Below are 12,836 nucleotides of genomic sequence, written 5' to 3' on the forward strand. Positions count from 1 at the left end.
TTGATCTTGTGGGAGTGGCAGCGGTGGCAACTGTATTCCAGAAAATGTTAGCCAACAGCATATGAAGACTTTGTGAATTTGGTGGTGGTTTGCGGAGGTTGGTATTTGCGAATCACTCCGACTTCGGAGTCTGGGGAAACGGGTCAATTGTGATTATACTGACGCGACGTACGAGCGCCTCAACTTCTTCTGAGGCGGCTCCTGGGCTTCTTCTGGGCTGCACATCTTTGTTTTGGTCTTTCTGCGGGTGACTTGGTCCATTGTCGATGACTCCAGGACTTGTTCAGCTTATTACCAGTTGTCTCGCAAGAAACGAGGCATTGACGGCAGCTTCTCCGCAATCAATAGTCAACAGGGCGTGCGTGATAGGGCGATAATGGATCCGAAGATGATACGGGGCCAAGGTGAATGGCCAAAGAACCCACGATGTTCTCCACCGCCCGTCCAACCACCGGCCATCCCCGCACCAAACATCCGGTCTTTTCGCGCGGCGGATTTCCTCTTTCGCCGCCCCCGTATCTTCAAGTCATTCATCCTAGCTGATCCGACAACTACCTGGGCGAGCCCTTATTTTCAAGTCATTCATCCTAGCTGCTCCCGACTTTTCCAGGACCGCGCTACAGTCCGTACACGAAATGGATATCCATATCGCCCTTCTCCGGACGTGGCCTGATGGGACGCCCTGCCTCTGAAGCTTCTCGCAGCTTTGCTGCTCTCCTCCGGTTCGCTGCCGCCATTCCAACCATCAAACTGGCCACCATGGCCAACGCCACCACTGCGAGCCCCAGCGATATCGAAAGACCCTTGATGAAGCGCGGTCCCGACTCTGATGTGAAGATCTGCCCTGCAATGCGGTTATGCGGTTAGCAATCGCGGAACAACATCCCAAACGGGCGGAGGCTACTTGCCGACGGCCACCCCAGCCGTATTGCCCAGGGTCAACGCGCCGCCAACCATGGTGGCGCGTTTAAAGTGCTGAGCCGCGTTGTCCTGGAGCCACATCATGCTAAGGCCCGTTCCAGGATATATGCCCATTATTGTGACTGCGAAGCACCAGTTAGATTCTCTCTCGCGGCCTGGAGGCGCTGGCTTACTGAAACAGGCAAAGTATCGCACTCCGGTCGACTCGACTGAGATGAGGATTGCGTAACCGATAATCAGACACGCGATTGGCCCTGCAAGCCAGTACCCTCTGTTGCCTGTGCGGTCCGACGACCAGGCAATGAAAAGAAAGAAGATGGTGCCCCAAAAGTAAACGGGAACCGTCATAAGCTGGGCATCGACCGAGCTAACGAAGCCCATTCCCTGGATGATTGATGGCAAAAAGGTCGTGAATCCATACAGAGAGACGTCGACGCAAAATTGGTATATCCAAAATGCGTGCCACTTGGGGTCGGTAAAGGCTTCGATGACTGCCGTCCAGGTGAACTTTTCGTCGATGCCAGAGTAAGGATTGAGCTCATAACGGAGCTTCATCATTTCCTTTTCCTCGTCATTCAGGAACCAGGCCGTCCGCGGGGTCTTTGGGAAGACGAAGAAGAAGAGAGGCGCGCATGCAAGTGTCAATGCGCCCTCAAAGATGAATAGCGCCCTCCACGACTTGAAATACGTCGCCGTGTGAATCTGGGTCAATCCGAAGGCCAGAACTCCACCAAACGCCGACGAAACAGCGCTAAATGCGAAAATGACGGATGATCTGGAAGAGTAAGTTTTGCAACGCCCGAATCCGAATGCTCCCCGTCATACCTTTTGCCCCTCTCCTCTTTGTTGTACACCATACCCAAGTACACATTGATGCAAGGAATCAATCCTGCTTCAAACAGGCCAAGGAGCAATCTACAGGTATACAGCCCTTGCCAATTTTGAACGAAGCCGGTGCAGAGACAAATCAATCCCCAGGCGACTGTGCAAAAGGAGAGAAGATATTTTGGCCCGATGACCTTGAGCAAGATGGCGCACGGGAGCTCAAGAGGTACGTAAGTAGCGTAGAGGAGTGAGACTGCATTGCCATACTGATTGCCCTCCAGACCAAGGTCATCTTCTAGACCTGCAATCCGGGCATTGCCAATGTTGCTTCTGGTGAGTGTAAACACTGCGTTCCTGTAGGAGAATCAGTATGAAAATTCACTGTACCTGTCTAGGTTGGCCAGCATGTACAGTATGCCCAGGCAACCGACGGCATATATCTGTCGACAAGTTAGAAGAGCAAAACCATTGTTTTTGTGGGCGGTAGACTGACGTCGAACTTTCTCATCATCTTTCTCTCTTTGGCAGGGTCAATGTGGGCCGCCGTCTCGGTAACCCCGGACCCTGCCGAAGTCCCCTTTGTCGGAGCATGCAGAATGTCCTCTTGTGAAGCCATTGATGCTGCACGACAAATGCAGACACCATACAGAATTCGCGACCTTGAAGAAATACTCGTCGGCGCGAAAAGGAAATCAGGACTCACAGAGCACTTTCCTTATAGCCTCATGTTATCAGCGGACCCTGGAGGCTGCATAGATGGGTACATGCGGCTGATAGTGATGCTGGGGAGAGCCAGAGATTGCAGACATGGCTCTCGAGGAGGCTTCGCGTCCACGCCGCGGACTGCAGATTGTTCCAGCTACCCATGCTGTCGGGACAGCACGGTCTCAGTAAAGCCACCGAGACAGTCCCGTCTGGGCTTTCTCGTCTTGTCGCGGGGGTAAAAAACCCTCAACCGCCGCCAAAATACCCGGAGCGTCTCCCCGCGTTGAACAAAAGATTCAAAGTTGGGGAAGCGGGACACGATGAGTCCTGGATGCCTCAGGATTCAACTTGGACAAGCGGTTCGTCGGCACAACCGGCCGTCGGCCGATCCAGCCGATGATTTCTCACGTGTATCGGGAAGTCGAGGCGATCAACCGGACATCTCTCCCACCACAACACCTTTGGTGTATTGCGATATGGCGGTCTATTGGGCAATGGACTCTGTATCAAGAGCTGTTCCGTTTCCTAAAGAGGCCTGTCTCAGGGACGGCACGACCTCTTGCCGAAGCTGGCTCCATAGATACAAGTCGTCATCGGGACGTTCTTCATCTTTCCATCTTGCCAGATTGGTCTATAAAGACGGAAATACTCCAACCTCCATGAGATTTCGGAGAGCATTGCCAAATTAGTCGACATGCCTTCTATTGCTCAGGAAGGAGTGCGGATAGCCATTGACAGAGGAGGAACCTTTTGCGATTTGTGAGTTTTGTTCCACACCACATTGAATCACTCTAACCACCAAATAGCTGGGCCCGCATTCCTGGGCGCAAGGACGATGTTGTTTTGAAACTTCTCTCAGTCAGTCCATCTGAGTACGAGGATGCGCCTACCGAAGGTATCAGACAAATTTTGGAAATTGCAACTGGAAAAACGATTCCTCGTGGGGAACCCATCGACTTGGACCCAGTTGAGTCGATTCGCATGGGAACTACAGTAGCCACAAAGTAAGTGATCCTGAGGACTCCTCGTCTCTACGCTTCTAACATTCACAGTGCTTTGCTTGAGCGCAAGGGAGAGCGTGTGGCCCTCCTCATTACAAAGGGTTTCCGCGACCTACTCGTTATTGGCAACCAAGCACGCCCACACCTGTTTGATTTGTCCGTCCGCAAGCTCGACCGTCTCTATGAGACCGTTGTCGAGGTTGACGAGCGCGTCACCGTCGAGGGCTTTTCAGAGGATCCGGAACCGGAGCCCATTGACGTCGATGCCGACCCCCAACTCGTCCGCGGGCTGACGGGCGAGCCTCTCCGAGTTCTCAAGAAGCCCGACTATGAAGTCATTGAGAAGGACCTTCAAGCGCTCTGGGATCAGGGCTACAGGAGTATCGCGGTTGCCCTGATGCACTCCTTTACCTTTCCCGAGCACGAATTGGCAGTTGGAGAGGTTGCCGAGAAGATGGGCTTCAAGGTTGCCCTCTCCTCGCAACTCCAGCCGATGATCAAGATTGTGCCGAGAGCGCAATCCGCAACTGCAGACGCGTACCTTTCGCCCATTACGGCAGAATACCTTGACAGCTTCCGCAAGGGCTTCAAGGGCGAGCTGACGGGCGCAAACTCAAACAAACTGCTACTCTCGCAGTCTGACGGCGGTCTCACTCCTTTTACCGAGTTTACTGGGTTGCGGGCGATCCTTTCGGGACCGGCAGGAGGTGTCGTCGGCTACGCCAAAACTTGCTTTGACCCACACGAAGGCACGCCGGTGCTTGGCTTCGACATGGGCGGCACGAGTACCGACGTGTCGAGATATGGCGGCGCTTTGGAGCACGTGTTTGAGAGTACGACTGCAGAGGTCACGATTCAGAGCCCCCAGTTGGACATCAACACGGTAGCAGCGGGTATGAATGCTCCCTGGATTCTTCGGAATTGACTTGCTAATTTGATTGCAGGTGGTGGGTCCATCCTTTTCTGGGAGAATGGATTGTTCAAGGTTGGTCCACAATCGGCAGGAGCAAACCCCGGCCCTGCCTGCTACGGCTTGGGAGGCCCCCTCACCATCACCGACGCCAACTACTTCCTCGGACGTATTCTCCCCGACTACTTTCCTCGTCCTCTTGACTCTGAAATTGTGAAGAAGAAGTTCCACCAACTCACAGAACTTGTAAATGCTGAGAAGCATGGCGACGACAAGCTTACCCCTGAGCAAGTGGCCAGTGGATACATTCAAGTCGCCAACGCGGCCATGACCCGTCCTATTCGCACCCTGAGTGAGGGTCGCGGATTCGAGACTTCATCTCACAACCTTGCTTGTTTTGGAGGTGCCGGTGGTCAGCATGCAACAGCCATTGCGCGGGATCTTGGAATCAAGCGCGTCCTGATCCACCAGCTCTCCAGTATCCTCTCTGCATACGGAATGGCCCTGGCGGACGTTGTTGTTGAAAAACAAGAACCCGAGGCTGTTGCCTATGGCCCAGACTCCGCCGATCGGATTGAAAGCCGTTTCAAGTCGCTTTGCTCGCAAGCAACCGATTCCCTGACAAAGCAGGGCTTCCGCGAGAATCGTGTTGAGCACGAGCGCTTCCTGAACATGCGCTACAAGGGCTCCGACACGGCACTCATGATCTCAAAGCCTGCAGATGGAGACTTTGCCAAGGCATTCGTCACGAGACATCATCGTGAGTTTGGGTTTACTCAGCCCCGCGACATACTCGTTGATGATGTGCGCGTGAGAAGTGTTGGAAAGGCCATGGACTTGCATGTCTCGGCGCCCCTTGCTCAACTCGAGAAGATTGAGAAAGAAAATTACGTCGATCCGTCCAGTGCAAAGTCGACCCGCAAAATCTACTTCGAAAAAGAAGGATGGGTGGAGTCGAGGGTCTATCACATCGCCGATTTACCCAAGGGCTGCAAGCTGCGCGGTCCAGCTGTTGCTATTGACGCCACGCAGACCATTATTCTTGATCCCGCGAGCGAGGCGACCATTACGGATGAGCACCTGGTGATTGAACTGCTGGACACTGAGAAGGTGGTTGTGGGAACCGAGGCAATTGATCCGATCCAGCTGAGCGTTTTTGGACATCGGTTCATGAGCGTCGCGGAGCAGGTATGTTTGATCACTCCCTGTCAGTACGCAGTCTAACTCGTCGCAGATGGGCCAAACGCTGCAAAAGACGTCGATATCAACAAACATTAAAGAGCGACTGGACTACAGCTGTGCAGTCTTTTCTGCAACCGGTGGTCTTGTCGCGAATGCTCCCCACATCCCTGGTCATTTGGGTTCGATGAGCACCGCCATCTCCTACCAAGCTAACCGCTACAAAAAGGGAGAGCTAAAGCCGGGAGACGTCATCTTGAGCAATCACCCTTGCGCGGGCGGCACCCATTTGCCCGATCTCACAGTCATCACGCCCGTATTTGACGACGAACAAAATCCTCGGGAGATTCTATTTTTCGTCGCCAACAGAGGCCACCACGCAGACATTGGCGGAATCTCTGCCGGCTCCATGCCGCCCAACAGCACTGAGCTTTGGCAAGAAGGTGCCGCTATCGAGTCCTTCAAAATGGTCAAGGAGGGCGTCTTTGACGAACAGGGTCTTGTCCACCATCTCTACGATATCCCATCTCAGTATCCCGGTTGCTCAGGCACACGAACACTCCGCGACAACATTGCCGACCTGAAAGCGGCCATTGCAGCCAACAACCGTGGAATCCACCTCATCACTTCGCTTGTGCGCGAATACACCTGGCCCGTCGTCCGATTTTACATGGAAGCGATTCAAAAGAATGCCGAAGAATCTGTCCGCGAGTTGCTCAAAACTTTTTCTGTGCGATTCCGTGGGCAGCCCCTGGAAGCCATCGACTACATGGACGACGGCACACCACTTGCGCTCAAGATTACCATCAACCCTGAAGACGGCTCCGCCAAATTCGACTTTACCGGAACCGGCCCCGAAGCATTCAACAACCTCAACACCCCGCCAGCCATCATGTACTCGGGCATCATCTACTGCCTGAGATGCATGATCTCATCAGACATTCCGCTCAATCAAGGCTGTCTGACGCCCATCGAAGTCTACTGTCCCGATGGCACACTGCTCTCTCCCAGCCTCAAGGCCGCCACAGTTGGTAGCAACGTGGAGACGAGCCAGCGTGTCGTCGACTTGATCTTCAAGGCATTCAGAGCGGCAGCCGCAAGTCAGGGCACGTGCAACAACCTGACATTTGGATACGGCGGCCGTGACGAGCGCGGCAACATCACCAAGGGCTTTGGCTACTACGAAACGATTGCAGGAGGTAGCGGTGCGGGCGCCGACTGGGAGGGCCAGAGTGGTGTCCACACTCACATCACCAACACTCGGTAAGACTTTGAATGGTTCCTGTATGCCTCCACGCTGACATTGAAAAGCATGACCGACCCCGAAACCTTTGAGAAGCGCTACCCCGTTCTCTTGCATCGCTTCAGCATCCGACCCAACAGCGGAGGCCGCGGTTTGCGTCGCGGTGGTGACGGCTGTATCCGTGACATCGAACTGCGCCGTCCGATGCAAGTTTCGATTCTCAGCGAACGCCGCGTCAACGCTCCGTACGGCATGGCGGGTGGTAGTGAAGGCTCCCGAGGTGTCAACCTGTGGATCAAGAGGGAAGACGATGGCAGCATGCGCACGATCAATCTTGGAGGCAGGGCTACCACGCTCATGCAAAAGGGAGATCGCATTGTCGTGCAGACGCCTGGAGGTGGAGGGTGGGGAAAAGAGAAGGGAGTGGAGGAGCCAGATTTCGATCTGGAAGAGGGCACGTTCAAGAGGCACGAGAAGTATATCCGCAGCCCGTACCTGTTTACTGGTAGGGCTCAGGGAAGTGTGAGCGCGAGAGAGGCAATGGCGACGGGCAACTGATGGATTGCTATGATGTCTACGATTTATTCTTTAATATAGCACCTTGAAACTCCATTCTGCGAGAAACAATGGATTTGATCAGATGCGCATTCCGACACCGTAAGTGGGTGACGAAAGAAGATACCAATCAGTCAGGGCTTCGTCGCAAGCCATACGTATGCGAGCGCGATCACTCCTTGTAACCCTCCTTCCAGCGAAAAGATTCTCTCTATCTCCTCTCTGTAAGGAGCTCGAATGCTCCCCAGCTCCCTGAAGTCTGCCTTTGTCGCCTTGAAGCCAAGAGATTCGTGATTTCTTTTATCGCCCTCTGTGCCGTGAGAGTCTACAGTCAGGAAGCACTACACTTTCAGGGGTCAGAGAAGGAGAGTCAGGGGAAGCATTCACGCAGCTCCGACTCGCGCAAATGTACTTTTTTGTGACACGACTTTTTAGACCAACCTCCATTCCAAATCTTGACGGGGACTTTACAAATTCGGTTTCGCGTCTGAACAGACTTTGAGAGTGCATCAAAGTCACCATCGCAACAGCCAACCAATCAGATCAACCGCCGACCACTCACTCCAATCACAAGAACGCGACGGCGCCCCTGCATCCAACACCAGACCCATTGGGCGCCACGAGGTCGGTGATGATTTCCGGACCGTGGGGGTGGAAGGGCCCAGCCCACTAGCATCTGCAGCCCTGCATTCAGCCAAAATGCAACGTCCGAGAAGTGGGAGCGAGACCTGCTAGCAAGCAACAATTCTCCGACTGCAAAACTAAGCAAGCCACCGCCCTCTTGAAGAAGAAAAAGCAAAACACATATGAAGAATTTTTCCCGAGACACTGGTACGCCGTCGTGGAAAGCGCCGCCGAGTGACGACGCTTGCCCTCTGGACTGGATAAATGAGTGAATGCTTGCATTAGGCTGACCTTGTGCTGACTTGTCCAGGTACCAGTACTACCTCTACATGCCACTTCTTCTCCAACCACTGGCGAAGCGCGTATCCACGTCCTGGTCGTCCAGCTTGAAAAAAGAAGCACACCTCCACCACATGCCCCCGCCATGGCGTTCCGGGCGCCGTATCCGCATCTGCGGAATCGCAGGGCGAGACGGTCAGCCACCGAAAACAAAACGCCACGCTCCGCAAGCGCGCGCCACCATCTTCGACGACGACGACATTCGTATAACGAAAGGAAAAAAAAATTCAGAGTCCCGTGAACAACCTCATTCCGATGCCATGATGGTAGATGCAAGAAACAAGAAAAAAGCAAACATGGCGTCGATGGACCTTGTGATGCCTTGTCCAGTCGGGGGTATCCCTCAACCTCCTCTTTCTGACCTGAACAAACGCCTTCCAATGCAGTGAATACGACGATGACGATGGAAAAGAGAGAAAAAATGAGACAGTGAGTCGGCGGGTGCCGAGACTGTCCAAAAGGGAAAGAAAGCGGCGTCGCTGGCGGCACTGACCGACCTTGTGATGAATGTTCTTTTGCCTTTCTTGAACAAACTCCTTTCAATGCAGATGAATGCAACGCTGAATGCTTTTGGAGAGAAGGAAAATGACGAAACCGAGACGCAACCAACAAGAGACCGTGTTGCTCGTCATGCGCCTCGACGCAGCAAGAGGGCCAGACGGCGTTTAAGCCTGCTGTTCAGCGCGGACAATGGCATCAATGGCCGCAGCCACAGCCGCAACGTTGGAAGTATTCAGGCCGGCGATGCTTGCACGGCCGGAAGCCATCATGTAGATGTGCTGCTCATCGCGGAGACGAGCGACCTGCTTCGCGTTGAGGCCAGTGTAGCTGAACATGCCAATCTGGTCGACAATGTGCTCCCAGGAGCCGGGCGTGCCCAAGCGGCGCAGCTCGTCGTACAGGGCGCGGCGCATATCCTTGAGCCGCGAGCTCATGACCTGCAGATCGGCGTACCACTGCTTGCGCAGGGAGCTGTCGGAAAGGATCTGAGTGACGATTCTCGCCCCGTGCACCGGTGCCGTGCTGAATTCCCCGCGCACAAGCTTGGTTAGGTGCGACTGCGTGGGCGCCGCTACCTCGCTGCGCGACACGACAATGTGCAGCGCGCCGACGCGCTGTCCGTACAGGCCAAAGTTTTTACTGAAGCTTTGGGCAACGGCCAGCTCGAAGCCCCGCTCGGCGAAGAGCCGGATGGCGTACGCGTCTTGGTCCAGGTCGCCGCTGGCGAAGCCCTGGTACGCAGAGTCGAAAAAGGGGAACAGTCTCTTGCGCTCGCACACGTCGGCAATGATCTTCCACTGCTCGGGCGTTGGGTCGATTCCGGTGGGGTTGTGGGCGCAAGCGTGGAGCAGGATGATGTCGCCGGGCTGGGCCTCGGTGTCGAGCGTTTGAATCATGCCATCAAAGTCCAGCGAGCACGTCTTGGCGTTGTAGTACGAGTAGAGCTGCTGCTTCACCTGCGGTGCTGAAATGTCCCAGAGCAGATGGTGGTTTCCCCTGATTCGATTGTGAGCAAGGGTCAGATGCAGTTGTTTTTCAATCTCATACCAAGTGGGGTTGCTGATCCAGACACGCTTTGCCGACAGGACTTGAGAGAGAAAGACGGCTGCAAAGTGGTTGGCGCCAGTGCCTGATATCGTCTGGCAAGTGACGATGCGGTTGCTGAGCGAGGCCATAAGGGGGCCAAAGGTGAGTTCTTGCGCCAGAGGAACAAATGGCGGGTGCCCGCTCATCGGCTGATACTCATGGTCAATGTTGGGGTCTTGAACAACCAATTGTTCGGCCTTGTTCAAATGGTCAGCTTCAATTCATGTAGTTTTTGGACAGAATTGGTAAGTACCTTGCGAACACTAGGCAAAACCCACGGCTTCGCGTCATTGTCGCGGTAAACCCCAGCACCCAAGCTGACCTTGCCCGGATGCGTGTCCAGGGCAAAGTCTCTCATAATCATAAACGCCTCATCCATAGGAAACTGGTCCAGATGGGCAAACTGCGAGTCCGGGATCGGTAGAGAACCCATGTTCGGCAAACGGCGGCTGACGGCGGCTCAAAGAAAAAAAAGTTCGAAAAATGAGAACAACGAGGGGTAAGATGCGGCTCAAAATCTGTCAACACGGGGCAAAGACTGCACTTTATGGATAGCAACACGATGGCGTGAGGGAGGGGTACTCTCGTGACTTTATGTTGTGCCTGGAAAACTCTTTCCCAATTTTTTTACGGCATTCGCCTGCGCGCTTTGTTCCCCGACTGAAGCCCGGGGGCCTCGAGGCGTGCCGTGCCCCTGGCTTCCGTGATTCTTCCCCAGCTCGACGACTCCACATCATAGTCACTTCAAGTGACTCACCTGCATCGCTGACTGCATCCCCTCGGATGGTTGAAAGAGCGAGGCGGCGGCATCGGCGGAAGAAACTCGCATCTGGCGTGATGTGGAAGGCGCAGAGGGCAACCGCGAAGAATCAATTGGAGGTAGGTTCCGAAGATACACAATCTGCTGTTGACGGCACAGTCAAGGTTCAATTGGGACAAGTCGAATGTGTTATGCTACATTCTTCCAGAAAATAACGACGAGGAAAGACTAGAGAGAAACCGAGCGCTGATGGCGTGCTAACAAGTGGCCAGAACGTTCTCAATGCTGCTTTGTTAGAGACGCCCTTGGAGTCCTCGTCATTCACTTGGAATCCGCCGCTGTTGATTCGATTTCTTGAATCTCCGCCATGGTCTCCTCTATCGTTTTTTTCACGGCATCGGCAGGTCCCGTGTATGGCTCCCTCGGCCTGGCTAGCTTTTCGACATTTTGAATACCTGCCCTCTTTCCGGTGAAGATGGCTGCAGCGTACTTTGTCGCCGCGATTCCGAGCTTGCAGGGTTGCTCTGCCAAAGCCGCCTTTTGGTGTAACTTGAGGGCTTCCTCTCTCTCACCCTTTTGATACAGGTCGTATATCTTCACCACGACTCTAGGGGCGACGTTTGCAAAGGCCGCAATGCATCCAGCAGCACCACTCGCGAGGGCGCCGAGCAAAAAGTCGCTCTGCCCTCCAAAGGTTGCGAATCGCTCCTTGGGCAATACTGCAGAGAGGCGCGTAATCTTGGCGACGGACCCACATGTCAATTTGACGCCGACGATATTGTCGTGCTTCAATGCCAAGCGGGTGATGAGATCCGAATCGAGATCGACTCCGTTGCAGACGCCGGGGAAGTTGTAAATGACAATGGGCAGTGGGCTCTTCTCCGCAATCGTGTCGAAGAAGCGCTCCACGACTGCCGGCGTCGATGCCTTGCCAAAGTACGCGGGCGGAAGTACCAGGGCATAGTCGGCACCAGCTTCGGCAGCATCTTTGATATGCCCAAGAACTTGCTTGGTGCCATGGGCACCGCACCCCGCCATGATGGGAAAGCTGGGCCCAACAGCCTTCCGCGCCGTCGCGATCAAGGCCTTGCGCTCATCGGTCGTGAGGAGAAAGGCCTCCGCATTGGTTCCCAAGATGACCAGTCCGGCAAGGCCCGTTGAGGAGAGGTAGCGATAGTACTGCGCCTGCGCATCGAGGCAGAGGTCGTCGCTTTCGTCATAGAAAGTAATGGCGGGGACCCTGGGCCGGCAAATGTCAGCAGGCAAGTCAAGCCCGACGCCAGTCTTGGATCATGTCTGCTTGGACAAGCTGAAGGCGATGCAATGACTAGCAAAAGTTTGGAGAGCAGAATTGCAGCACTCACCAAACGCCGCTTGGAGGGACGTTGTTGCTTTGCCTCGGTTCGGCCATTGTGTTGGAATGTTCAAGTTGAAAGATCCCTCCAGGTCAGTCAAACAACAACCAATGGCACGCCAACCCGACCGATCGCGCAACGCGCAGCAATATGTACTCGCCTCATCCTTACTCGTTGGTCGACCAGCACGACAATCACTCGGCGCGTGCCCGCTGCTTCCGAACTCTAACTCGACAGCTTCAGACCAAGGCGTACCACAACAACTCTTGTCCCATGATCGGCCTCATCCTCCGTCCTCTGCTTGGAAACCCAGCAGCGCTGAATCCATTCGTTATTCGTCGCAGTCCTGCAGCACCGGCTTGTCGGGTCCGTCGGCGCGTCTCCCCAGAGACCGACTGCGTATCGGGACCTTACCAAACTCCCGGATGGCCCCGGCCTGTCGCTGCATTGCCGAGCCCAAGGCTGATTCAAGAGTCCAACAAGCTCTCCAACATTTTGGCGGACAGAGTTGTCATGATGTGATGGATTGATGGCTTGTAATGATGTGCTTGCGATGTCGAATGATAATAACTCGGAAACGAGGGCTGAGCGACCGCACGAGGTTGGGCCAGCGGATCCACTTGCCCAACTCTCAAGTCTTGCTGAGATGGGTAATACGTCGAAGAGACAGAATTCGCACCAGCCCAGAGCTGAAAAAAGATCACGGACCTGCCCAGCCCCGACGGCGACCACTCACAGTTGGATCTCGGACCATCCTCTAATTGGTCGGCAAGAGTTGAGGCTGGTCCTGTGAGCAGCCAACTGGGCATCAGCAAGTCAGTCGCAAACATTC

At 54.5% G+C, this 12,836-nt stretch overlaps 5 protein-coding genes across 5 annotated transcripts; 2 read left to right on the forward strand and 3 right to left on the reverse strand.

Annotated features, from left to right (window-relative positions):
* Positions 1 to 347: 347 nt before the first annotated feature.
* On the reverse strand, positions 348 to 2,709 carry BKA78DRAFT_114644 (high-affinity nicotinic acid transporter). Its single transcript, XM_066882327.1, has 6 exons — positions 2,240 to 2,709; positions 2,158 to 2,186; positions 1,747 to 2,100; positions 1,095 to 1,696; positions 909 to 1,043; positions 348 to 844 (listed from the first exon to the last, which is right to left on the reverse strand). The coding sequence occupies exons 1-6, from the start codon at positions 2,360 to 2,362 to the stop codon at positions 618 to 620; spliced, it is 1,470 nt and encodes a 489-aa protein (XP_066745287.1). The 5' UTR covers positions 2,363 to 2,709; the 3' UTR covers positions 348 to 617.
* Positions 2,710 to 3,145: 436 nt separating this feature from the next.
* Positions 3,146 to 7,450, forward strand: BKA78DRAFT_265486 (Hydantoinase B/oxoprolinase-domain-containing protein; the record flags this gene model as incomplete). Its single annotated transcript, XM_066885459.1, has 6 exons — positions 3,146 to 3,210; positions 3,258 to 3,455; positions 3,504 to 4,345; positions 4,397 to 5,550; positions 5,597 to 6,804; positions 6,853 to 7,450. 6 exons carry the CDS (start codon positions 3,146 to 3,148, stop codon positions 7,340 to 7,342), a joined length of 3,957 nt encoding a protein of 1,318 aa, XP_066745288.1. The 3' UTR covers positions 7,343 to 7,450.
* A 1,517-nt stretch (positions 7,451 to 8,967) lies between these two features.
* Positions 8,968 to 10,322, reverse strand: BKA78DRAFT_294544 (aspartate aminotransferase; the record flags this gene model as incomplete). The annotated part of the gene is made up of 2 exons (XM_066886366.1): positions 8,968 to 10,086; positions 10,143 to 10,322. The coding sequence occupies 2 exons, from the start codon at positions 10,320 to 10,322 to the stop codon at positions 8,968 to 8,970; spliced, it is 1,299 nt and encodes a 432-aa protein (XP_066745289.1).
* A 648-nt stretch (positions 10,323 to 10,970) lies between these two features.
* Positions 10,971 to 12,060, reverse strand: BKA78DRAFT_294545 (dihydrodipicolinate synthetase; the record flags this gene model as incomplete). The annotated part of the gene is made up of 2 exons (XM_066886367.1): positions 10,971 to 11,889; positions 12,014 to 12,060. 2 exons carry the CDS (start codon positions 12,058 to 12,060, stop codon positions 10,971 to 10,973), a joined length of 966 nt encoding a protein of 321 aa, XP_066745290.1.
* BKA78DRAFT_114729 (uncharacterized protein) lies at positions 11,879 to 12,782 on the forward strand. The gene has a single exon (XM_066882329.1). It carries the CDS (start codon positions 12,070 to 12,072, stop codon positions 12,532 to 12,534), a length of 465 nt encoding a protein of 154 aa, XP_066745291.1. The 5' UTR covers positions 11,879 to 12,069; the 3' UTR covers positions 12,535 to 12,782.
* The last annotated feature ends 54 nt before the right edge of the window (positions 12,783 to 12,836 follow it).

Source organism: Phyllosticta capitalensis (genome assembly GCF_038381095.1).
Source record: "Phyllosticta capitalensis strain CBS 128856 chromosome Unknown BKA78scaffold_4, whole genome shotgun sequence".
Taxonomy (NCBI): Eukaryota; Fungi; Ascomycota; class Dothideomycetes; order Botryosphaeriales; family Phyllostictaceae; genus Phyllosticta; species Phyllosticta capitalensis.